The sequence below is a fragment of the Vulpes vulpes genome, chromosome 12 (assembly GCF_048418805.1).
Source record: "Vulpes vulpes isolate BD-2025 chromosome 12, VulVul3, whole genome shotgun sequence".
Lineage (NCBI taxonomy): Eukaryota > Metazoa > Chordata > Mammalia > Carnivora > Canidae > Vulpes > Vulpes vulpes.
The window spans coordinates 131,733,738-131,760,033 of NC_132791.1; the positions used below are offsets into that span (position 1 = coordinate 131,733,738).

Consider the following 26,296-nt stretch of genomic DNA (forward strand, 5'->3'; position numbering starts at 1 on the left):
CCCACATGGGAGATAACAGCAGTCAGCATCACGAGGGACAGTGACGCATCTGATGAGGGCCCAACGTGACCGTGACGACAGACGCAGACAACTAGACATGACACAGACCACTTTCAAGACTATACCATGAAGCAACATGAGCCACGGAAGAATGTACACAGTGTACCTCACTAACGCACAGTTCAAAGTCACACAGCACACCGCCTGGGTACCAGCTTGATGAAATAGTGAAGGAAACCAGTGGTAAGCACAGAATAGGGTGTGTGAGAAATGAGAGAGGCCAGAGGGGGGGCACAGGGTGTAAACCAGGTGGCAGGTACAGGGATGCATCAGGAATGGTGATTCTTATTCTTTACAGGTTACATGTGGTAATTAATTTTATCACACCAATATTTTAAAAAAAAGGAAAAGAAAGAAACTGAATAACTGAAGTGTTACACATCTGGTCCACACTGTGTCCCCTTCTATCCTGGACTCCCTCCTGGATGTAAGAAAGGCCTGCGGGCAGCATACAAGAGGGAGACGTCTCCTACTGGCCCTATCAGTAGTGAACAGGAATGAAGACCAATGAAAACACAGAAGGTAGATGTTTAATGGTCCTGCCAGTTTATTTTACAATATAATCTTTCTTTAAAAAAAGGAAATGAAAAAAATAATCAGAAAATGAAATCTCATCTCACCCTTTACTGTAAACTTCAGTGCCCAGCAGGCGGTGAAGACAGAAGAAACAACCTCGAAACCAAAGCCTCATCTCACATGGTCAAGGGGCAGAGACCACGACCCCACGTGACCCATGAAACACCACTGTCTGGCTGAAGACTCAGAATCTATCCGAGCAAAACGCACGTGGGCTACATAGTCTTTGCTAAGAAAACAACAGATCACTGGACACTCCCATTCATTAAAAAATGAGGCCAGTGAAATCAGGCTGTTCAAATGCCCAAATCACATAATTTCCAAAAATGTATATGCCACTTACCACAAGGCAAAAGAGTAGGATTTAAAAATGAACTCACCCTGAAATAATGAAGTTACAGCTGTTGAACAAATGTCACTCAAAAGCAGTCTCTTGGCTTTTTCTTACACAGCGGGCAACTTTCCTTTTGAATTCTCCGTTTCTGTCTTCCCTCCATTCCTTCTGTAGATACAAAAGTTAACATGCAGTGACCTGATGCAAGTTCTTCTTATAATCTCAGACACTAGTTTTTTATTTTGAATGCAACGCTTTGGCAACATGCACACTTTAAATGTTGAATAGCTGATTAAGTCAGAAAAGTAGGGGATCCCTGGGTGGCTCAGCGGTTTAGCGCCTGCCTTTGGCCCAGGGCACGATCCTGGAGTCCCGGGATCAAGTCCCACGTCGGGCTCCTGGCATGGAGCCTGCTTCTCTCCCTCTGCCTGTGTCTCTGCCTCTTTCTCTCTCTCTCTACGTCATAAATAAATAAATAAATAAATAAATAAATAAATAAATAAATAAATAAATAAATCTTTAAAAAAAAAAAGGTCAGAAAAGTAGTCAAAACATACTTTGCCAGGCACCGTGTGCTGGGACTCGAGAGCAGAAATCCCTTACGCAAATTTCCTCTACAGGCAAAATCCTCAGAGAAACAAGAATGCATGGTGAACAATGACAGTTGTACATTACTGGAAAGGGCAGTGACACCTGCAGGTTAGCTCTCAGGCCACAGGAGGCTCCAGAAACTATAGCCGACGCTAAGGTCCTCCCTAAGTAGAGCTGCAATGCATGTGCCACACCGAGGGGACACGTGGGCGTGAGAACGGGACCCAAGGCAGCACCAGCAGAGTTTATGAAAACTGGGCTGATTTTCTCGAACCTGAGAGCAGCAGAAAATTCTCACCAACGCATCCAGCCCTTTTCTGTTTTGAAAAACATTGTTCAGGGGCACCTGGGTGGCTCAGTTAGTTAAACGTCCGACTTGGTTTTGGCTCAGGTGGTGACCTCGGGGTCGTGAGGTGGAGCCCTGTGCTGGGATCGGCACCCATGTGGAGCCTGCCACAGATCCCTCCCTAGGCCTCGGCTCCTCCCCCACCTCTAAAAAAAAATCTTTCATTTAGCAACAGAAAAGGCTAGAAATCTTCACTCCTCGCCCCTGCAGAGGAAGAGATTTGAACTTTCTGCCCTCAAAGCAGGGCAGCCCAGGAAGCCAACTACCATGATAAACCCTGGGACATACTGTGACGCCGACACAGAGACTTGGAGATGTCCGCTCAAGTATTTGCAGATAAAATCTTACAAGATCTGTAAATACTTCATCATCACTTTTTAAGTAAAAGGAAGAAAAGAGCGATCCCAGGCACAGAGAAGGTCAGTCTCAAGGAACAGAATCTCCTCAAGCAGAGAGCATAAAGCACAGGCACAGGGCCCAGGCAGGAAGGCTGATCCCCACATACAGGGCAGTGGAGAAAGGCACTCAGACTCCGCAGCACGAGGCGCCCCAGCCAGAGGGGGCCCAGGGCAGACACCTGCCAGGACCGCCAGCATGGCGGGGGCCACTGTGGCACACATTGCCCAGGACCAGCCCTATGGTGCTGTTACCTGCAGTTTCAAGCCAAAGGCACAGGGTCCATCCATGTCTTTGCTCTCCTGAGACCCCATTACTACAATCATACTGAAATTGTTTCTTGAGGTTATAAACCCTTGCTGCCAAGGACAGTCATCTAAATGGGGCAAGAGTTTCCTCTGGAAGACCACATGCAGGCGGCAGGAACCAGAGAAAAGGGGGGACCAGGCCAACCCCACAGAAGGCATAGCTCACACAGAGCCACTCAGACTTGGGCTGAACGGACACAGCTCAACAGTATGGCATTTCCTCCCACCCATGGCCCAGGCCCAAGGTCTACCATGTTCCTGAGATGCTAACAGACAACAAGGATGCACGATCCCACTAGCGTGGGCTAGCACCAGGAGGGCCTGCCCCTCCAGGCTGAACTTTGTGTCTGGCTCGCAGCCCGCACCCAAGCGGGGTCAACCCCGTGCGTGCACCTGTGCCATCCTCGCCCTGCACACCCTAGCAGCTCCATCAGCAACCCATGGAGCAGAAGGCCCACACGGCTCTGGCCCAGACTTCAAATACAAGAGAAAAAACTTGCCTCAGAAAATGACCAGATTTAACTTTAAAAAATTTAATTAGAACTCCCACAAGATGGAATAACCACTTAATTAAACAGTGACATGATTTTATGAAAAAGGATAAAAACGCAGAAAAGAACAAGCTTCTTATTAAAAATTTAAGAGTAATGCCACCCAAAGGAGAATTCCACAGGACTCAGAATCAGTGCAGGTTTAGATGGGGCAGAGCACGAGGCCATCTGGGCAAAAGCTACAGGTCCAAAGCAGGAAGGAGCATGTGCTCAAATACAAAAATCAATAAAGACAAGGAGGAAAGAATACCATTCATGAGGACAACTTCCCGGAGCTCAAGTCCCACAAGGACATGCTGACCACAGGCGTCCCCCCACAGCCACGTGGTGCACTCTGTGGGCTCAGCTGCCCATGGCCAAGCCCGGTCAGCCCAGGAGCAGACAGTCCCCTCTGAGTGACACCAGAAGGGTCACCCATTGCCTCAGACAGCGTCATTGTGTCGTGAGGGCACATGATCACCTCACAGCCTGGCAAGGAGGGCAAGCCCCACAGTCCCATGACCTGTCTTACAGGGAGGGTACCATTACAGCTGCTGTTTTGTTATCAGTCGTCGCTGTAAATCTCTCACTGGGCCCAACTCACAAACTGGACTTTATCGTGTGTGTACAAATAGGAAATAACCTCACATGGGGTGGTGCCTGAGTGGCTTGGCTGGTTAGGTGGTCTGCCTTCCCAGGGTCCTGGGAACCAGTTGGGCATTAGGCTCCCTCTCCCGCTGCCCCTCCCCCTGCTTGTGTGCTCTCTCACTCACTCTGTCAAATAAATAATAAATGAGACCTTCAACAACAACAAAAACATCAAATGTACACAGGCTGGGTACTGATCCCTGATTTCAGGCATCTCCCGGGGGACGGGGGTCTCAGAACATCCTCGTCACCAAGAAGAGGGACTACCGCACAGAAATGAAAAATCGTAAATGCCACACAACATGAAATTCTGAAGATCAAGAACCTGAAGGGAACAGGGAAAACAGAAAAAGAAAAGGTCACCCACAAACGCAAGAAAGTCAGCCATGCATCAGCTTCCTCGGCAGCAGCAATAACACAAAAAGTCCAAATCTGTATAAAGCTGCACTGCACCCCTCCCCAGAATTCTACAAACGCTCCCTTAAGTACAAGGCAGGATAAAAACCTATCCAGACAAGTAGGGACCCAGGTCTTAGTTCCCAAAGAGCCTTTCTGAAATGTGTGGGGCAACAGGACGATGGCCACCAAGAAAGGACAAGCCGGACCCAGGAAACAACAGAGCAGGTAGCAGAAGTCCCAGGACAGCAGCCACGCCCTGTTGGAGCCCAAGGGTGGAGGGGCCAGGAGAGGGTCTCCAGAGAGGATGCGGGTTTCCCGGAACAGGCACCACTGACCAGGAAGTCAGAAGAGCAAATGACAGAACCACAGGAACACACAATGAGGTGTCCAATCAAGAGGGAAAAGCCAACATAAGAGGTAAACGAAACCACGTGCAAGCCAGGACCATCTGTACAGGAGGCAACTAACTGATGAAGTCAGAAGAAGCAGGACAGATGTCCCACAGCCTGTGGTGCACAGATCAGAATCTCATCTGCAATAGTTCAGCTTTGCACAAAGCTACTCCCATCTTCATGGAAACGTCCAGCATCAGGCAAGGATAGCCCCTTCTCAGGAGGCCCCATGGTTCCAGACTTTGTTCTCCTGGGGAGTTAATAACTTTTCCATATTCATACTTTCAGGTATTTGCTCTTATTTTATCCTTAATTTTAACCTTTATGAAGATTAAGATACAGCTTGTCAGTTCTGATCTGATTACAGAAAACCAAGCATGCATCAAAGTAAACAAGAATTAGTTCTCTCTCAAAATGACTCCACAGGATTTCTTCTCCCTTCCCACTGCTTCCAGTGCTCGGACTGGCGCTCAGCTAAGTAAAAAGCTAGGAGGCTTTTCTGCCAGTTTTTATTTCAATTTGTTCACTAAGTTCAAAAATTCAAAGGCTTAATTTGAAAAGGGTTCATCGATGTAGTTCTTCTACATATAATACAGGCGATCTCACCCAGGTTCTTCTATCGGTTTGAAGTAACCCAAGAAGAAAGGCGAATTTAATCTCCTGGCTTTGACAGATGCTCATAAAAGTCCTAAGAATAAGAATTAGAATGAAAGGCTTTTCAAAGGAGAACAGAAGGCTGAGGAAAGAGACTATCCCAGAGCACAAGAGACTAATAAAACATGAACACAAAGAAAATGTAGATTCCCAGGTTCTGGATTTAAAAAAGGCAGGTATGAAGAACAACATTGGAGAAGTGTGACTATGAACCACGTGTGCATGAGCAGGACTGTACGCTGACAGACCTGTGCTGTGGGTACGAGGAGGATGCCTCTGTTCTCAGGAGAGGCTGGTGATGTGTTACAAGTGGAGAGTCACGGCATCTGTAAAGACTTCTCAAACACTTTAGGGAAAAAAAATGTCATAAAATCTCCACAATTGGTGAATCTAGGTGAAGAGTGTTTACAGCTATGAAAGATAGTGCCCTTATTCTTAAAAGATGCAGGTTCAAGTATTTAGGGGTAAAGCTTACTTAACGTCTATAACCTATTTTTGTACAGATTCCAGAAAGACATACATGTGTGTGAATAGATCACGCGCGCGCACACACACACACACACACACACACAGATACTGCAGCCCTCGTTGAGGGTGGTTAAAGGGAAGGGAACATTGTGCATGACCAGCTTACCGCAGCATCAACATTAGCAGGTGAGTCTCCGTTAGGGTCTGCCAGCATCGAAATGACACTAATCATGATGGTTTCCACAGTGTGAATTGGGAGCCAGCGTTCCTCTGGCTTTTCATAACCATATTTGTCTTCCCCAGGCTCATGAAGAATGGAAATGCATACATCACCATTTTTATCAACTGCAAAATTAAAGTGTGAGAGTCTGTTTAAAGTATTTACAATACCGTGGTTAAACATAGAAGCAGCTATTTTAGTCAGGGCCCTGGCTCCCACAGGTCTGTACAAAACATTCAATAATTCAAAATATACAGAAGATGATTTCCAAGATGGAACCTGTTCACCTTTAGGAAGACCACAGATTGTACCCAGCAGGCCCCACTTGTCAGAGCCGACACACACACAAGCAATCTCTTCCATGTGCAGAGCCCCAAGGTACCTATACATGCATGGGTTTACACGCAGGAAATACAAAATGACTCTGCTCTTCGTATCAAGTACAGATCCAAATGCCAAAGCTGAGTCTCTAATGTGAGGATTTCCCAGATTCCCCACCAACTTACTGATCTAAAGTGGTGACAGTCAAACATCCAGAGACTTCCCTAAAGAAAACATGAGAAGTAACCTCATCATGTAGTTTTTAAATCACATAAAGGCAAAATCACATTTTCAGGGACAGGAGCATACTCAAATTCAGAAAAGGAACATGTCACATTGCCAATGAAATTTCATCAACGTGAATGACATTCACGAAGCATATTTTCTGTAAAACTAGGATTTAAAATCCAAGTCACAAACTAATTGTTGATCACAACAAAGGTGAACTTCAAACCCACCAGCTCATTTATATCACACAAATATACCAAAAATTCATGACTAATCTTTTATGGTGAAGTTTTCTCCACTGCAAAATAAAAAAGAAGATAAAGTATACTCATTTGGAAAATGTTAGAAAAGGCAGGAAAGTTTAAGAATTTTTGGCGTAAGAAGCTTTTCAACCAAATGTCCAAATCCCATAAATAATCAGTGGCAATATGTCTAATTCATCCCTGTTTTTGCACCTGAGGTCTAACAGACTTGTGACAGGTACCACCCTAACAGTTACATTCCATGTCCTGACTTGGGCCTCTGCCTTATTGTTAGAAACTCGGGGGAAGCTGAGCCCAAGTCTGTTCATACTGCTTGTGCCCCAACAAACGCTTCCCCGATGCTTGCTTGCACACGGGCGTACGAGCACAGCTGTGACAGGCCCGCAACTCGGGCCTCATCTGGGCTGCTCTTCAGGCCCCCACCTCCCAGTACAATTGGCAGAGTGCAGACACTAGACCAGAGGCAGGAAAAGTAATGACAAACTGTAAGCGCACTGCGAAATGTGACACAAAATGCTTGTACTGCGTTCTTTAATTTCATCGTGTACCACATAATGAGGGATTTTTCCAAGTCATTTGCTTTGAAAACATGGTGTTAAATGTTTCTATAGAACTCTATCAGACAGAATCAATTTAAGACTCATTTTCCTGGGGATCCCTAGGTGGCTCAGTGGTTTGGCACCTGCCTTCGGCCCAGGGTGTGATTCTGAAGTCCCGGGATTGAGTCCCGCCATCGGGCTCCCTGCATGGAGCCTGCTTCTCCCTCTGCCTGTGTCTCTGCCTCTCTCTCTCTCTCTCTCTCTCTCTCTCTCGTGTGTCTCTCATGAATAAATAAATAAATAAAATCTTAAAAAAATAAAACTCATTTTCCTTTTTTGGGAACTACTGTTATCTTCTAATATCTTTAAATCTTTAACCTGAGTCCTTTCATTTTAAACATAATTTAACTTTTTTAAGTGAAAGGTTTTTATAGGCTCCATACCTACTACCAAATTACAGTTTAAAATATAAAATCCAAGTGGGCCGCCTGGGTGGCTCAGTGGGGTGAGCATCTGACTCCTGGCCTTGGCTCAGGTTATGACCTTAGGGTCGTGGATGGAGCCCCTGCATCAGGCTCTGTGTTCAGTGGGGAGTCTGCTTGAGATTCTCTCTTTCTCTCTGCCCCTCCCCCATCTCTCTCTCTCTTTATCTCCCAAATAAATAAATCTTTAAATTAGAAAAGTGAAAAATAGGGCAGCTCCAGTGGCTCAGCGGTTTAGCGCCACCTTCAGTCCAGGGTGTGATCCTGGAGTCGCAGGATCGAATCCCACATCAGGCTCCCTGCAGGGAGCCTCCTTCTCCCTCTGCCTGTGTCTCTGCCTCCCTCTCTCTGTGTCTCTCATGAATAAATAAATAAAATCTTAAAAAAAAAAAAAGAAAGAAAATATATTTCCTCTGGTGAAATGTCCGTTTTTAACCTTTACCCATTTACAGACTCAAATGTCTAGTTTTTTCTTGCCAAACTGCTTCCTTCCCATCTTCCTGTCACCTTCACACCCCAACAGGGATCCTCACTGCTCTTGCTGACACAGGTTCACTTACAAGCCTGATTCTCCATTCAGTGGCCACTCATCTCACTGTTTAGCCTTTCAGGATGTGAAACTAGGAAATTCTTGCCCTAACACCCAACAAATAACTTATTTTTTTAAGCTACTTGAAATTGTTCACTCCATTTGGAGTTTTAATCCACTGCCTATATATACACAGCCAGCCCCCAGCCCTCGACAAGGGACCCAGGTGAGGATTGCTGCCCCAACCCCTGTAGCACACCTGTCATGCGAGCTCAAGCGCATGGGATCCCTCACCGTCCAGGCCTCTCAGCCTGACTTCTGACGGTTGTTTCTAGTGCTTCACCATGACAAATCCAGGGACAGGAACATTCAAGTGCAAGTGTTGTGTGGACATGTCTTCCAACGTTCCTGGTTCTCCACCCAGTAGGAATGGAGTGAGTTAGAAATAGTTGTGAGGTAACCATGTTCAACCCTTGAGGAACAGCCAGACTCTCCCCCCACAGTGGCTGCACCGCTGTGATCTTTCTAGTGTGGACAAAGGTTCCCACTCCTGTGTGCCCTCGCCAATACTCGTTTGTCATCTTCCTTTTTGACAGGAGCCACCTGGTGAGTGTAACGTATTTCGATGTGGCTTTGACTCCACAGACCTTCTGTGAGTGGCCCATCACTTCCAAATCCTTCCCTCACTACCACCACCCACAGGTGTTAGTCAGCGAGTGAAAGGAACTAAACCTCCCTTCCTGCTTCGACTCTCCACTCAAGCTTTCATCCTCCACATGTCTCCCAGCCCTTGGTCTGGCTCACTCTTCAGTCCTTCCTCCATGGGTGTCATCTTTCCAGAAGGAGACACACTCAAATGAATCTGCCACACAGTTTTAAAGCACCAGATTTTGGGGATCCCTGAGTAGCTCAGCAGTTTAGCGCCTGCCTTTGGCCCAGGGTGCAATCCGGAGTCCGGGGATCGAGTCCCACATTAGGCTCCCTGCATGGAGCTTACTTCTCCCTCTGCCTGTGTCTCTGCCTCTGCCTCTCTCTCTCTCTCTCTCTCTCTCTCTGAGTCTCTCATAAATAAATAAAATCTTCTAAAAAATAAAAAAATAAAGCACCAGAATTTAATGCGAACCCACAGCCCAAGGAACAAAGTTAAAGCCAGGTGTTCACACGTCAAAATTCCGCTTAAGAATCACATTCTCGGGATCCCTGGGTGGCGCAGCGGTTTGGCGCCTGCCTTTGGCCCAGGGCGCGATCCTGGAGACCCGGGATCGAATCCCACATCGGGCTCCCGGTGCATGGAGCCTGCTTCTCCCTCTGCCTGTGTCTCTGCCTCTCTCTCTCTCTCTGTGACTATCATAAATAAATAAAAGTTTAAAAAAAAAAAAAAAAGAATCACATTCTCTAGAAAGCACTCTCCAAGCCTCTCATCCATGTGGCCCAACGCCCGTGTGGCAACAACACTGTCCTCCCAATGTCACGTCTGCATGTCCGCTCCTCCCCTGAGACTCAGGAACCGTCTTCCCCTCAGGGCCCAACTCATGGCTGCCTCCTTCTCCCTTGGAATGACCTCTCTTGCCTCCAGGCCTGCCCCTCCTCTCTGCCCCACCACCTCCTCAGGTGCCCTTTCTTCACGAAGCACCTCTGCTCTCCAGTCAAGTGTTGGTGATTTCACCACCGCCTCTCTCCTCGTGGCCTGCAAAATGAAGTCTCTCCAACCTACAACAAGCCCTCATTTCATCAGCTGTCCTGGTAAACTACCAGGCCACTGCTCTCCTGCCTCCCAAAGGAAGAGACTCTCACGCGGGGCTCTCAGAGAAACTGAGGCTCATGGAGGCTTCGCCTATAGCCACGCAGCCAACAGGCGGTGGAGCCAACACCCGGAAGCTTTGTTCCATCTTCCTCCAGGACGGGTGCAAGACGACTGCCTCTGACACGTCAAATCCCACAAGGGAAGGTAAGAGCAGTCGCCAGAGCCGAGGAGAGGCAGTCAGGGCGGCACGCGCAATGAAGCTAGCTCCCCACGGGGCTCCTGAGGGCTTTCCGCTCCCCAGTTTGGGTCTCCCAACACCCATCTTCTGGGCTCTCCTATATTCTCCATATCCTTGTAACAAAGCCTTCACTCACTCACTCACTCACTCTCACGGATTTTTGCTCCCTGGCAACGCAGCGCCGATGCGAGAAGCAGAACACAGATCAGTGCAGGAGCCAGAAACGACAACTCTGGTGACAAAACATTGACACTCAAGAAAAAAACACTTGTGAACCCCACCCCACAAACCAAGGGCAAAGGCTCAGGGAGACTGTGTACAAACACACTTTACCTAGCCCAACCTTTGGCCCACAAAGTGGATTTTAAATGGTAATACATCTTTGGGTAGAAGAGTCAGTGTCACCGCGTTCCAGGCACAGCAGGACTGGATGCTTTCCAAAGGGACACAGCTCATTTGACCCTGGCGGTCACCTCCTAAGGCCAGCAAGATGCTTCCCTTAACAGCTAATATAGGTAAAAAGTTAACAGTTGTCCACAGTCTAAGAATAAAGATGAGAAATATAAATTTAAAATCCAGGTTTAATTAGTCCTGTGCTCTCCACAGTAGCTCGAGTCACCTCATACCTTGGAAATTGTCTCCTCAATTGTAAGCACTCCATTCATGGCAAGTATTACCCAGTGATAACCTTGCCTCTCATGAAACCCTGAGTCTCAAAGAGTTGAAAACTAAGTAAATAAATAAATATTTTTATATGAGGTCTATTCCTCCTGCTGTTCTAGACAAACGAACACAAGGCCATGCGCATAATGAACACAGTGACCTGGGCACAGAAATCCCACTGTGATTTCACTGACAACCACCTCTTTCTCATTGACCTTGAAAACCTCAGTGATGGGTCATCATATTTACACATGTCAGAGTAAAACCAGATAAACTTACCATTTGGGTGCCAGATCTCTGTAATGAATTTCATTTTAGGAGGCCGGAGGGGATAATCTTTTGGGAAAGTGAGATGAGCCTTAAAAACACCACCTTCGCTGGAAGAAAAACAAAGACAAGTTCTTGCCATGAGTTCTGTGTATCAACAAACAATAAAGACAACAAACATGAGACAAGGATGCTGGCTGCCAACTGTAAGTGAAGGGAATCAAGGTTCTGGGTCTCCCTCACTCACACAGTCAGTTAACAGACCGCTGCTGCACCTACACTTTACCAAACTCTCACAGAGCTGGGAAAATGGAAGGAACAGGCATCCGTACCAGGTCACATCACTGTTGTGCCAGCAACTCTAACATGTCAGAGGCCGGGGGTGTAACTTTGTCCGTGGGGCCAAAGCCAATTCCTCCATCCTGACATCCAACTACCACCTACCCTCCACTCCAGGCCGTCTTCTGTCCCTTCATCAGCTCACATCAGCTCTTTCTCAGAATTCACACACGTACTGGCTGTTCCCCATGGGGACACATGTGCTGAACTTCCATTCATCCATTCATTTATTCATCTCATCATTTAACAAATACTTCTTCACCCTTTACCTGTCAGACACTAGGAGCATAAAGTCTCTCAAGGAGTTTACATTCCAGTGACTTCCCAAGTGGTGTCATGCTCTATAGTCATGCTGTCCAAGATGGTAGCCCATAACCCTTGAAATATGGCCGATGCAACTGAGGAGTTGAATTTTTAATTTTATCTCATTTTAATAGAACATACAGCCAGTGACGGCTATCTTAGTGCTGTCTTAGATCTGTTCTGGAAGGGCTGTCAACCAGTACAATGAGTATTATGTTAACAGCAAAAACCAAGGACATCAAGTTAGCCTTGTGGGGCATATGACTGGGTTCCTGCCTTATGTCATTGGTATGGGCCATTTCCTGTGTTTGAAATACCCTTCTCCCCTTGTCATCAATTAGAACTCAGCTTCGGGGTTCCTGGGGGGCTCAGTCGATGAAGCATCTGCCTTCACCTCAGGTCATGAACTCATGGTCCCGGGATCAAGTCCTGAGTCGGGCTCCCCACATGGCAAGGAGTCTGCTTCTCCCTCTCCCTCTGTCCTACCCCCACGCATGCTCACACACTCACTCACTCTTCTTATATAAATAAAATTATTTTTTTAAGATTTTATTTATTTATTCATGAGAAACACAGAGAGAGGCAGATACACAGGCAGAGGGAGAAGCAGGCTCCCTGCAGGGAGCCCAATGCAAGACTCGATCCCAGGACCCCAGGATCTGACCTGAGCCAAAGGCAGACACTCAACCACTGAGACCCCCAGGGACCCCAATAAATAAGATCTTAAAAAAAAAAAAAAAGAACTCAGCTTCAACATTACCTCTTGAGACCTTACTTGACTCCCCACTCTTAACTACCCACTGTGTCCCTTTATCACACTGCCTTCATTTTTTAATTCCAACATCTATTTGCACATCTGATTCTTTATGGTTCGGTGTATGCTCCATCAGAGCAGGGTCATGTGATTATATTTGTTTCAGATCAATTAGAAATGGGATTCTCAGGTCATTAAATGGTTTTCTTTTTTTTTTTTTTTAATTAATTTTTATTGGTGTTCAATTTACCAACATACAGAAAAACACCCAGTGCTCATCCCGTCAAGTGTCCACCTCAGTGCCCGTCACCCATTCCCCTCCAACACCCGCCCTCCTCCCCTTCCACCACCCCTAGTTCGTTTCCCCGAGTTAGGAGTCTTTGTGTTCTGTCTCCCTTCCTGATATTTCCCAACATTTCTTTTCCCTTCCTTTATATTCCCTTTCACTATTATTCATATTCCCCAAATGAATGAGAACATACACTGCTTGTCCTTCTCCGATTGACTTATTTCACTCAGCATAATACCCTCCAGTTCCATCCACGTTGAAGCAAATAGTGGGTATTTGTTGTTTCTAATTGCTGAGTAATATTCCATTGTATACATAAACCACATCTTCTTTATCCATTCATCTTTCGATGGACACCGAGGCTCCTTCCACAGTTTGGCTATTGTGGCCATTGCTGATAGAAACATCGGGGTGCAGGTGTCCCGACGTTTCATTCCATCTGAATCTTTGGGGTAAATCCCCAATAGTGCAATTGCTGGGTCGTAGGGCAGGTCTATTTTTAACTCTTTGAGGAACCTCCACACAGTTTTCCAGAGTGGCTGCACCAGTTCACATTCCCATCAACAGTGTAAGAGGGTTCCCTTTTCTCCGCATCCTCTCCAACATTTGTTGTTTCCTGCCTTGTTAATTTTCCCCATTCTCACTGGTGTGAGGTGGTATCTCATTGTGGTTCATTAAATGGTTTTCATTAATTGAACTAATATACACTGATTACCTGCTTGTGTGAGGCCCTCTTCTATGTAAAATAATAAAACAGGGAAGCAGACATTAGAGACCACTAGTTTCACAGAACTTACCATTGTAGTGGCAGAAGAAAGTATCAAGCAAAATACCAGTAATAACTACTGGAATGATGGGAGCAATCTAATATTAAATTTTTTAAAAAATCAAGTATCTATAGGATAAGCCCATTTGTCCCTCATAAGGAAAAACAGGGAATTCTTCTGTATAGATAGAAAACCATCAGCAAACACAATCCTACTACAGACAGAGCACAAGAGGATGGGATCTTTTCTTCTCTGCTTTGTATATTTCAATATAGATCGAATTTTTAACCACAAGCATTAATTTTTATCGCCTTTTCTGAGCACAAAGTTTCTGGGGGAACGACTTTAAAACAGACAGCAGATCATTAAAACCAAATACTTCTGAACACCCAGGGAAGGCCGATGGGCTCCCACCATGCAGAGTAACCATGGTGACACCATCGTGGTAAAATCAACAGGATAGGGCTACAGAGGGTCAGAGGGAGAATGGGGTGGTCAAGGACAAGCATGATGTGCAGGACAATTTGAAAAGTTTGGCACTTACAGAACAGGATAACTAGATGGGGAAACACCACAAATACCAGGCTTCAAAAAAAGAGGGAAAAATTGGAATTTGTTTGCAAGGACATGGGAAAGGAAGATGAGTGACACTCAAACTAAGCCACTGGAAGAAAAGCTCCTCAGGAAAAAGAAAGAACATCTTTTCCTTTTGTTTTGTTTTGTTTTTAAAGATTTATTTATTTATTTCTATTTATGATAGACACACAGAGAGAGAGAGAGGCAGAGACACACAGGAGGAGTGAGAAGCAGGCTCCATGCCGGGAGCCCGACGCGGGACTCGATCCCAAGACTCCAGGATCGCAACCTGGGCCAAAGGCAGGCGCCAAACCACTGAGTCACCCAGGGATCCCCCATCTTTTCCTTTTGTGCTGAAAGAACAGACTGAATGCGGTCCATATATCCGGGGTAAAAAGTTACAATGAGGGGCAGCCTGGGTGGCTCAGTGGTTTAGCGCCACCTTTGGCCCAGGGTGTGATCCTAGAGTCCCGGGATAGAGCCCCACATCAGGCTCCCTGCATGGAGCCTGCTTCTCCCTCTGCCTGTGTCTCTGCCTCTCTCTCTCGCTCTCTCTCTCTTCTGTGTCTTTCATAAATAAATAAAATAAAATCTTAAAAAAAAAAAAGTTAGAACGATGACCAAGTGTATGCCTGGCACACAGCCTCCAGTCCTAACATACGGACAACGGACCGAAGGGGAAGCAGGGCCCTGGTGGGAAGGGCCTGCGCAATGTCGGTGGCAGGGCTGCACACAGCTCCCCTCCCTGTGCGGACTTAGTGCCAGACTGACCCTGGGACCTGTGAACGTATGGATGCGCTTTTCAAACTGCGGCTACAAAGCCAACTAAATGAGTCACTAACCAGTTTTCCTAATAAAACTCAAGTAGAAAACACTGGCGCTAATCCCAGATGAACCATTTTTACTACTGTAATCTACATTCACGCATTGGGTCATGATGTAAAACACTTCTGATGATGGCAGGGAAAAAAGGCCAGTTTGAAAGCTACCAACAGAAAACAGCTAAAAGTCTACGTTAAAAGGACATCAGAAGAGCTGCCACAAAGTCCTCGTGCTTCGGTCCAAGGACCCAGCCATGCATGCCTCTGTATTGAGGAAGCACCCTAGGGGTCTTCATTTTGACTGATTAGATTCACTATCTATTAGCTGATTGGAATCCCAGTCATGAAAAACTGCCTCCCTCTCTTAAATTTTTAATCTTTAAAATATCAAATTTTATTAAAAGAATTATCTCAAAAGGTTTAAAGCACATAATTTTCACTTTGTGTACAGAGTTCTACAGAGTCCTCCCCACTCTGAACCAACCATATTATTCTTGATAGTTTTCCTCCTATCAGTGGATTCCTACCTGTTTCTCTAAAACCCAAGCTCAGTGCTCTCGGCTTGTGGGTGCAAACTCCCGGTGAACAGCCAGACTGGGAAGAGGAGCACCAACCCTGGGGCATGAAATTTTATAAACTAAACGTTCATATGTATGTCACATATTTACTACTTTCCAAATCTGCAAAAATGTTACTGGGTTGAGTCACATGACAGTTCAGTAAAAAGCATCTATGAATTAAAAATATCTTCTGTTACATCACAGATACTAATAGTGCAATTATCAGCATGATGTTAAAAAGGGGTGAGAAACCAATAGAGTTTCACGTTTGAAAAGGTTGAGAAACCTAAATAAGCCTTCTTGAACCCTCTTCCATGAGCCTCACTTACTGTTTCTGTATTAAATTACAGAAATCTTACAGAGACCAGACTCTATCATTCTGTCATATTTACTTTATTTAAACGACATCCTGAATGCTGCCATCTGAAATTTTGCTCAACACTGTTCTTTTAAAAATATTCCTGGTCATACCTGTTTCTTGTCCATTCATTTTATCTGCCACATTTCACAATTTATTCATACAGATACTTGATTACTTACAAATTTTTTGCTACTACATGCAGCAGAACAGTGAGTATCCCAAACATTCCTGGGCATGGGGTTTTTACCCTAGACACAAAACTGCTAAGACAAAGTTGAAGTAACTAAGAAGTCACCACGGCAAACAGAAGTGGCAGGGTCGGGGAGCTGAGTGGTAAGGGACGTGGCGTTGCCACTGACACACCAGTTGGTAAGCAATGCGGGTACAAGGTTCATTCCTTCCAAAGTCTCGTTACAGAACATATGGCTTGTACTTCCAAGTCTTAAGCAGAACCGTAAAAGGATGTTGTTACTATAGAATAATATTAACCAGAGTTTGGTTAATCGACTCTACATTTCCTATACCCACTCAAGGAAACGCAGTACAATAAAATGCAATATAATCTTATTATTTTCCATATTTTCCACACCCGTGCCAGGAGTAATAAAATAAAGCATACTTCTTGAACAGGCTAGCCGTTGATGATGAAAGAATAAGAGATAAGAGAAGGTACACACTCACCATTCACTGGTACAAATTTATAAAATTTGTAATTATGTAGTGATATCCGAGTCTCCTGAGCTTCTTTTAAAAACCATGCTGCCGCTCTTGCCTAAAATGTCTGTTTCTGTGGACGCTACCTGACACGGGCAGGCTACACACAGAGGTGCACACACCTTTCAGCTGTCACAGAAACACAGCTTAGAGAGCCTGTTCTCAGCACCAGGAAGCGGTAACAGACACATAATACCATGGAAGGAGAACTACAACGGCTACATTAACACTCGTGATAACTCTCAGGCTTCGGGAAACTCGGGGATGACTAGTTATTGATCACCCAACTGAACGGTGTAGAGTGCCCTCTAGTGACTACATGACGGCCAATGACTCACGTCACTAACTCCTGCTGTCTACTACATACATCTGCTAGGTGGTGAAGTGATCAGTCCACGTTAACTTTTACTGACTTCTAACCCTAGCCTCCTGTGTGCCCTGCGAGCAGTGGTTTACACTGGAAGTCTGCACACCTGCACCCCATAGACCCCTCCAACAACTGCAATGCGGCCTTGACTCTCTGTACACCACTCAGGCAACTACAAGAACACCGGGAATTTCCTTACTGTTACATCAACACACACTATGAAATACTGGATTCTTGACACTTTTCGAGAGCTTACTTCTCCACATGCTTTCCTCTCTTTACCCCCTTGGGGCTCATCTGCCCCCAAGCGCTCCCACTCTATCCTCTGAGCAAAGGCTGTACATCTCCCTCCCGGGGATTGCTATGGTTAGCGCCCAACTCCCAGCCCATCTTGTCCACCACGAAGAAACTTTTAGAATAACAGTGTTAAAAACAAATTTTCCTTGCAGAAATAAAATGCAAGTAAGCTGAAGGAAAATGAAATCCATAATCCCAAAGTTGTGATACTCAGGAATTCGATGCACACTGTACCCTATAAACCTAACTGGTGGCTAATGGGGTAAAATTCTCCAGTGGTTGTGCTTTGTCCTCAGGACCAAATACAAATCCAAGCCCTTTAACAGCATTGATAAACTTCCAGTGGCCCTCCACTCCCTGTCCAACCTTGTATCTGGACCTTCCATGTGCTCACCTCTCTCTGCAGCCACACCGTGGAGCATCCCACCTTCCATGCCCATGACGCACAGCTCCCCTAGGAAACACCGTGGCTCCGTCATTACCACCCCCCTCCCCGCCTCTGCCAGAACACTTGTCCAGTTGATCCCTACTCAGTTGCTAACAGTTCCAATCTCTTCCATTCCAGAATAGCTATCTAAACCACTGTGGCCATCTCGTCCGTCTTACCAGCTACTGGGTAAAAATGAGCAGGTGACTCCACTCTGACAGCTGGAGAGCTCCCACGGGAAAGTCTCTAGATTGTGTCTAAAACACATAAAACTAAGAAAAACCTAGCCTCTCTTCTTCCTTCAGGTGATGTTCTGAAATGCTCACATGTCTCAAAACTGCTCTAACCATTTTGATAACAGTGCAGGACAACAAATTCTTATTCTCTAAGCCAGTCATGGTCAGATTTCGGTTGCCTGTAGCCAAAAAAGCCTACTACCTCACTCTTCAGTTCCCACTTGAGATACAGCTTCCTCTGGGGAAAGTTCTGGTGCCCCAAACCGGCCACACCCTCAGTGAGCTGCCCTAACACCGTGGCCGTTACCCAGTGTGGTAAGTGACCATGTGGTGATCTGTTCTGCCGACTATACGGTAACCACTCTGCAAGCAGGAATGCTGCGTTTAACCAAGGTCGTGTTCCCAGAATCTAACATAAGAGTGCTCGAAAACATCTGAGGACTAGATGAAGGAGCAATGTAAACACCAGTGTAATGCTTTATTTTTGCAACTGTTCTAAATAGGAAATTGCCAAAGGGATGGCCTAGGCTCAGTAAACCTCTTTTTTTTTTTTTTTTGAGAGCCTTAAAAAAACAATACCATAACTTTCAGCACATGAATCTTAGAAAAGATTTTTAACAAGAAGGAATTCTATCCAGGTTATTCAGGATGGTTATTATGATGTCTGTCAAAGGCATAATGCCTCATTACTCACAGGATGCTCATCATGCGTGTGTGGCACAGCTGTCCCATCAGGAAGGACTGTGCACGGAGGCCTCCAGCTGTCTCCTCAGGACGTCTACACTCCAGAGGAGCTGCCACAAAGGCTTCTGCTACCCATATCTCAGACCAGCAGCTAGCACTTTTTAAACGTATACTGAAGACTGAAATAAGTTTTTAATTGATGGAAAGAATGGGCTATTAATCAGTACAGCGATTATTAAAAAGTGGTTCTCTCTGGTGAAGCCGAAGGTACATGTTATACATAAGAAGCAGCTAGTAGTCTTTAGAGACACGTGCCAGCACTGCACGAGGAAGTGTGAGAGCTCTACGAGGTCCCGAGAAATGGAGCTCATGCCTGGAAGCCTAACTAATCTTCTCTACAGACACCAGTTTAGAAGAATCCTTCCTGTTACCTCCCATCAACTGGAAGAGTAACAAGACTCTGCCACTAGAACGTCACTGTGTTTCCCAAGTAAAGCTTCATGTCATGTGTTTAGCTTGAAAACCTGGACTTCATCAGGCTTATAAACCAGGTTATATGTATGGTTTTTACATGCAAAATTTAATAAGAAATTTGCTTTTAAATAATATGAAGGTGAGGGGGTACCTCAAAGATGGTTTTCAACAGCTACTGTTACCTACCCAAACTAACACCACGGAATGACCATTCCATGTTTGCATGGAATTTGCAGCAATCACCAATACACACACAGCACTGAGAAATACGTGAGCAAAAACTCTGATTGGAAACAATCGTGACAAAACGTGAATCACTTTTCCAAACGACAGAAAACCCAAAGCCCACACCACAGCTCACCCTGTATGTCCCGTGCCAGCCTGCCCTGGTAACTAGTAGCCTGAATTTTCTTCTCCATCAGGTATTTTACGGGGGGGGGGGGGCATCTTTTAACACCTAAAATGAAACCACTGTATCCAAATCCTTGCCTGCATAGCGTCGAGGACCACAGCTGAGCAAGGAAGTGTAGTCCCCAAGAAAGTCAAGATACAGATCTGCCCTCTGTCCCTTGGGTGTTTGGCTCTAAGAAGGTCACTGCGTTTTGTTCCAAAACCTCAACTTATATAAACAGTACGGAACTTACATTCATCACTAACAATCCATCTTACAGAACACAGACTATTAGTAAGTTTAAGATAGTCTGCAAACATTCAGAGCAGAAAATAAGACTGTGGTCTTTGAATCTAAAAGGTAGGACAAAATATTTAAGAAATCCCATCTCTCTTTTTCCCTTGCTCTTTGATACCACTACATTCTGCTGTCTAACTTCACATCAGTTAACAACGATTAATTGATTAGCTGTAACAATCACTTTTATGACCTGGGAAAAGGTAAACATTAGCTCACTATTAGTTCAAGGGTCAGAACACCTTGGTTCTGGGCAGTGTTCTGTGGGGACCCAATTAAAGCAGCACTAACACTCATGATCTTGGCAAGTTCTCTCCAGTCTGAAGACACTGCCACATAAACTGTTCTGCATGAACATCTGCCAGATGTAATACTATGCTTTAAGTAAACTGATAACGTGCTAAGAAAGGTAAAGACTTATCTTTGAAATCACAATGTTCCCTTTGGGGGTGAAGGCACACTACAGTACAAGTGTAGGGAAGAGGGAGAAACATTTCAATCAAGAATTTTCTTCTCCCCCCGATCCTGCCAAAATGAATCCAATATCCAAGGAACAAGTAACAAATACATTATTTATATATATATAAATACATAGAGTATATATATAAAGTATATATATTTCACCTTAAAAATAGCTTTCCATGGTACTTACTAAAGTGTGTCAGGAGGACCTATATATATATTTTTTTTCATATAAAGTATATATATTTCACCTTAAAAATAGCTTTCCATGGTACTTACTAAAGTGCGTCAGGAGGACCTATATATATATTTTTTTCATATAAAATATATATATTTCACCTTAAAAATAGCTTTTCTGTAATAAATTTATTCCAGGTATTAAGAATATCGGAGTTTCTGAAACTATTATATATTTAAGAAAGCAACATTTTTTTTAAATTTTTTATTGGAGTTCAATTTGCCAACATATAGCATAACACCCAGTGCTCATCCTGCCAAGTGCCCCCCTCATTGCCCATCACTCAGTCACCCCAACCCCCCGCCCACTTCCCCTTCCACTACCCCTTGTTCATTTCCGAGTTAGGTGTCTCTCATGTTTTGTCACCCTCACTGATATTTTCACTCATTTTCTCTCCTTTCCTTTTATTCCCTTTCACTAATTTTTATATTCCCCAAATAAATGAGACCATATAATATTTGTCCTTTTCTGACTGACTTATTTCACTCAGCATAATACCCTCCAGGTCCCTCATCAAAGCAAATAGTGGGTATTTGTCATTTCTAATGGCTGAGTAATATTCCATACATATACCACATATTCTTTATCCATTCATCTTTTGATGGACACCGAGGCTCCTTCCACAATTTGGCTATTGTGGACATTGCTGCTATAAACATTGGGGTGCAAGTGTCTCGGCGCAACAGGTTTTAGACACTAGAATTTCAAGCGGAACACAAAAACCCTAGACATGATCATTTAGTACAAACAATTTCACCTAAACAAAGCCATTTCAACTGCTTTAAAAGATAATTTCACTTCAGTTTGCCAAAGCAGTTTAGATTTCAATTAATGATGAGAGCCACTGTAGTATCAGTTCCATGGTACTTACTAAAGTGTGTCAGGAGGACCAATGATGAGGACTTCCCACCGGTAAAGATCATTGTCATCTATCAAACCTGCTGAAAAGCCTTCCACAGGATTTTTGTTGAGTTCTGTGGGGGGGAAAAAATTAGAACTTTTAGGCATAAAATTTTCACCCAACAGATAAATTACAGAATATGAATATACATAGTATAAATTCCAAACCTTTCAGCAGATATACTGGGGTCCATTAGCAAAATGCTACCAGACGGCCAAATACTTGCATTTCTGTAAAGAGGGTCACCTGGCCCCTCATACGTCCACCGTGGTTTCCAGCAGGCTCTCAGCATTCTGGGGGGACCTCCGTGGTGGACACATCCTGACACACGGCCATCAGGCCCAGCCCCTCAGAGCCTGTGGCCCACAGGTGAGGGAAGCCAGCATGCCCAGGCATTCTTAATTCTTAGACTGTGCTCTGGCGGACACTTTAAAAAGCACCACGAGAGGACCTAATACCTTCTGTTGGAGTTTGCGGAGCTCACCCAGCCTTCACTGATACTAATGTGTGTCTATCTACCGAGCCCTCTGTAGCCCCAGGGGGACAAATCCACAGCCGGTGTTCATGCATGATTCCTCAGACTCAGCACAGAGGGAGCAAAGACTCCTCGCGTCTCGCCCACCCATGTGTGTTGACCCCTTTGCCAGGCACGCTTCCGGCATATGGGATGGCTTAAGAATAACAGCCAGATGGGTACCTGGCTGGCTCAATCAGGAGAGTGTGACTATTGATCCCAGGGTCCTGAGTTCCAGCCCCACATGGGGTGTAGAGATTACTTAAGTCAATCAATATATTTTATTTTTTATTTTTTTTTTTAAATTAATTTATTTATTTATGATAGTCACACACAGAGAGAGAGAGAGAGAGAGGCAGAGACACAGGCAGAGGGAGAAGCAGGCTCCATGCACCGGGAGCCGGACGTGGGATTCGATCCCGGGTCTCCAGGATCGCGCCCTGGGCCAAAGGCAGGCGCCAAACCGCTGCGCCACCCAGGGATCCCAATCAATATATTTTAAAAAGAAGAATAGCTGGAGCCTACAGCAACAGCAGTGGCATCATGAGCTTCCCCCCTTCCAGAGAGACAGTGCTATGGAGTGGACAGAGGATGATGGAAGCAAAGTACTAGTGAGGTGGGGGCGCACAGGCCAACAAGGCTTAAGAATGACCTACTGGGGATCCCTGGGTGGCTCAGCGGTTTAGCGCCTGCCTTTGGCCCAGGACACAATCCTGGAGTCCCAGGATCGAGTCCCGTGTCGGGCTCCCTGTGTGGAGCCTGCTTCTCCCTCTGCCTGTGTCTCTGCCTCTCTATCATGAATAAATAAAATCTTTAAAAAAAAAAAAAAAAAAAAAGAATGACCTACTGATAGTGGGTATTATGAACAGATTTTTTTAAACAGCTGTTTAATGAAGTACAATTGACCTTCAGTGAATCGCACATATTTAAATAAAACTTGATATATATTAATATACTTAAATAAAACTTGATATATATTAATATACGTACACACCTGTAAAGCCATCAACACTATGATAGAAAATATATATACACCCTGTATATAAAAAAAAACCACAAGGAGCTCAAACAGTAGCACCAACTGGCTCCAAGTGAGAAGTGGGGACCGCACACTTGGGGCCTGAACAAGGGTGTGAGTCTCACGCTTCTGCCGTCAGGCTCAAAGAGCTCAGTCTAAGGACACAAGTGAGTGTAATACAACCCAGAGTGCTTTTACAGAGGACCGAACAGAGTGTGTTACCAACCCAGAAGATCTTAATTTTTGAGGAATAAGAAGGTGGTGCTATTTCAACAACTAGAATTTAACACCCCAACATGCCAGTGAAACACCGAGCCTAAAGTTAAATTCTATTTATATTTAAATACAAATGTCTTTTCTCAATATTTGAGAGGTTTTTTTAAAAGTCTGAGTTTTCAAAAAAAAAAAAAAAAAACAAATAAATAAATAAATAAACAAAAGTCTAAGTTTTCGCCTAAAAGGCATAGTAGACTTATCTAACGTTTTAAATCAAGACTGTATTTCAAAGGGCAAGAAATGTATTTTTACTTTTAAATAGCGAGTCAGGGATACCTGGGGGCTCAGTGGTTGGGTATCTGCCTTTGGCTCAGGTTGTGACCTCGGGGGTCCTGGGATCAAGTTCCACATCGCTCCCCTCTGCCCCCCGGGGATAGCCTGCTTCTCCCTCTGTGTCTCTGCCTCTCTCTCCCTCTGTGTCTCTCATGAATAAATAAAATCTTTCAAATAAATGGCAAGTCTAAGATATTTTTAAGAGGATACTGAGGATGGAAAGACATGAAGCTAGGAACTGCATTTGCTTCTGCATGTGAACGCTCATGCCAGCTCGGGGGGGGGGGGGGGGCACCCTAAGACCCATGTCACGGTCCACAGGGTAGGGTACAGCACAGACCATACACTAAGGGCACTCATGCTCTTTTTCTAGATGAACATGATCATATTTCTCAGATCATTTTCTTCAACATTGTATTCAAGACCTGTGGAGATTCTATCATTTATCCAGAAATCATCTTCCCGCTGCATTTTCCATCAGAAGTCCAGTGGAGTTTTATAAATGGAGGTGGGTTAGCCCTGAAAGTAGCACATATGGTCAAAATTACCCTTGGGAATTTCCTCACATGTCCCATAAAGTACATGACTGCTTCTCACTCTTGTTAATGCATCATAATTCCCAAAATTCTTCTGCACATTCCCTCCATGCTTTTCTTCTACAGGAGTGATCACATCTACTGCTTGTAGGTAATGCAAAAGCAACACTGAAGATATCCAATATCTCACTTTTGTTGTGACTTCTGCCCCCAGCAGGGGATCCCAAGGCCTAGACTCACAGGTATTCAGCAGGTTCCACCCACCTGTGGTGGCAGAGTGATACCACACCTTCACAAACGCTTCTTGTTTTCATGAGGCCTTACCTAAATAATTTACCAAATTATCATTTTTTTTTCCAAATAATCATTTTTTGACTTCAGCTAAGCTCCCAGTAATTATACTTCTGCTAAGTTCCCAATAATTATACTTCTGCTAAGTTCCCAATTATACTTCTGCATGACACCCCGATTCCCATGGAAGTACCCAGTGCAGTGATTTGGAGGGGCACATGAGCATCCTCAAGAGACAGGAAAGGGGTTCTAAAATCAGAGGAGACCTCTGAAATAAGACAAAGGATCTGGGTGGTTGCTGCAAGGCTTAGACAGAGGAGCCTATACAGAAACCTGAAACAGGGATCAGAGCTGGCTGGAACAAAGGAGGGTATGCAGCCCAGGGCAGACAGAAGGTCAGAAGCCCTGTATCCATGGGACAATGACAAGCCTCTGAGGGTTGGTGTTTTGTTTTTAAAACAATGAGGTGACCATGAGATTTACATTTCCAAAAACAAATCTTGCAGAGCATAAAAGATGACAGAGAATACAGCTGTAATGATGACAAAAACCAAAGAAAAAGGAAGCCTTAAAGGTAATCCTGGAAAGTGTACCTTTAGTAGATGCCAGTGGGAATAATGGCAGGGAACAGGGACATTTAGGATAAAAAAAAATCAACCAACTAAACTTGGTGATGTGCAGGTTAAAATAACAAGTCTAAAATGACACAGAATTCCTCCAAAAGTTAAACACAAAGTTACCAAATACCCACTAGTTCACTCTTAAGTATCTACCCATGAGAAACAAAGACATCTGTCCACATACAAGTTTCACAAAAATGATTATGTGTCACCATTATTCATGATAGTCACAGGTGGAAAAACCCAAACGTCCATGGAAGAACAAATTCTGGTGTGTGTACAATGGAATACTTGACAACTAAAAGGAATGAAATACTGACATATGCTACAACCTAGATGAACCTCAGAATCACCAGGCTCAGTGAAAGAAACCAGACACCTAAGGTCATATATTGTAGGACTCCATTTATAGGACACGTCCAGAAAAGGTGAGTCCGTGGAGATGGAAAGCAGAGCAGAGTTGCCAATGGATGGGGGGAAGGGGAAACGGACACAGTGGGTGTCTGTGGGGTGATGGAAAATGGTTAGGAACTGAAAAGACAGTGGTTTGTACAAAACCGTGAATACACTCAATACAACTGAACTGTCCACCTGAAAACAGATGTCATTTTAATTTTATATCAATTTTCAAAAATAAACAGGTTTCTCTGCAGAGCAACAGAGCAGAAGTCTGTTCCTTCTCAGAAATGAGACTTACGGGCATGAAATAGGGAACCGAGGACCCCATGCAACTCTGCTTTCTGCTCCTTTTCCTGCTTCTATTCTTGCTGGGACCTGCACCCCCACTTCACACAGGCTTCAGAAAACAGACAGCGTGCGTCCTCCTTGCAAGGGACAAGGAGTCAGACCACGTCTAAGGAATGACCAGGTAAGAAAGACTGGACGAAGCCACCATATGCATGTTCCTGACTGCAGGCAGGACTACTGAACACCAAGCTCCCTGGCTCCAAGGAGTATCACCTGGACTCTCCTCTTTGTCAAGCCTGTTACTGGATGCCTGAGGTCATATACACTGGACCACAATCCTCAATAAAAAACCCTAGGCCCAGAGGACGGGACTCTCCTTTCCTAAGTCTCCCAGACACTGTCCACACCTGTACTCTCTCTAGCCCTTCAATAAACTCCGCTTTTACCTCCTGCTGGCTCACATTTTATTTCTATCCTGTGCAGCCGGGGATCCGGCCCACCAGCATCAGGAAGATGTGTTCATTTGAGGGGTGACAAAAAGAAACGATGATGGGTCTAACAGTTTTGTTTTTGTTTTGTTTTGTTTTGTTTTAAGATTTTATTTATTCATGAGAGAAACGAGAGAGA

General features: G+C 44.7%; 1 protein-coding gene across 1 annotated transcript in view; it reads right to left on the minus strand.

Annotated features, from left to right (window-relative positions):
* Positions 1-26,296, minus strand: part of UBE2G1 (ubiquitin conjugating enzyme E2 G1) — a 101,756-nt gene that overhangs the window by 10,283 nt on the left and 65,177 nt on the right. The window contains exons 2-5 of the mRNA XM_072729968.1: positions 21,425-21,527; positions 11,209-11,306; positions 5,869-6,047; positions 1,017-1,138 (exon numbers count right to left, since the gene is read on the minus strand). Coding sequence (XP_072586069.1) covers positions 1,052-1,138; positions 5,869-6,047; positions 11,209-11,306; positions 21,425-21,527 — 467 coding nt within the window. The 3' untranslated portion in view covers positions 1,017-1,051. The remainder of the gene's footprint in view (positions 1-1,016; positions 1,139-5,868; positions 6,048-11,208; positions 11,307-21,424; positions 21,528-26,296) is intronic.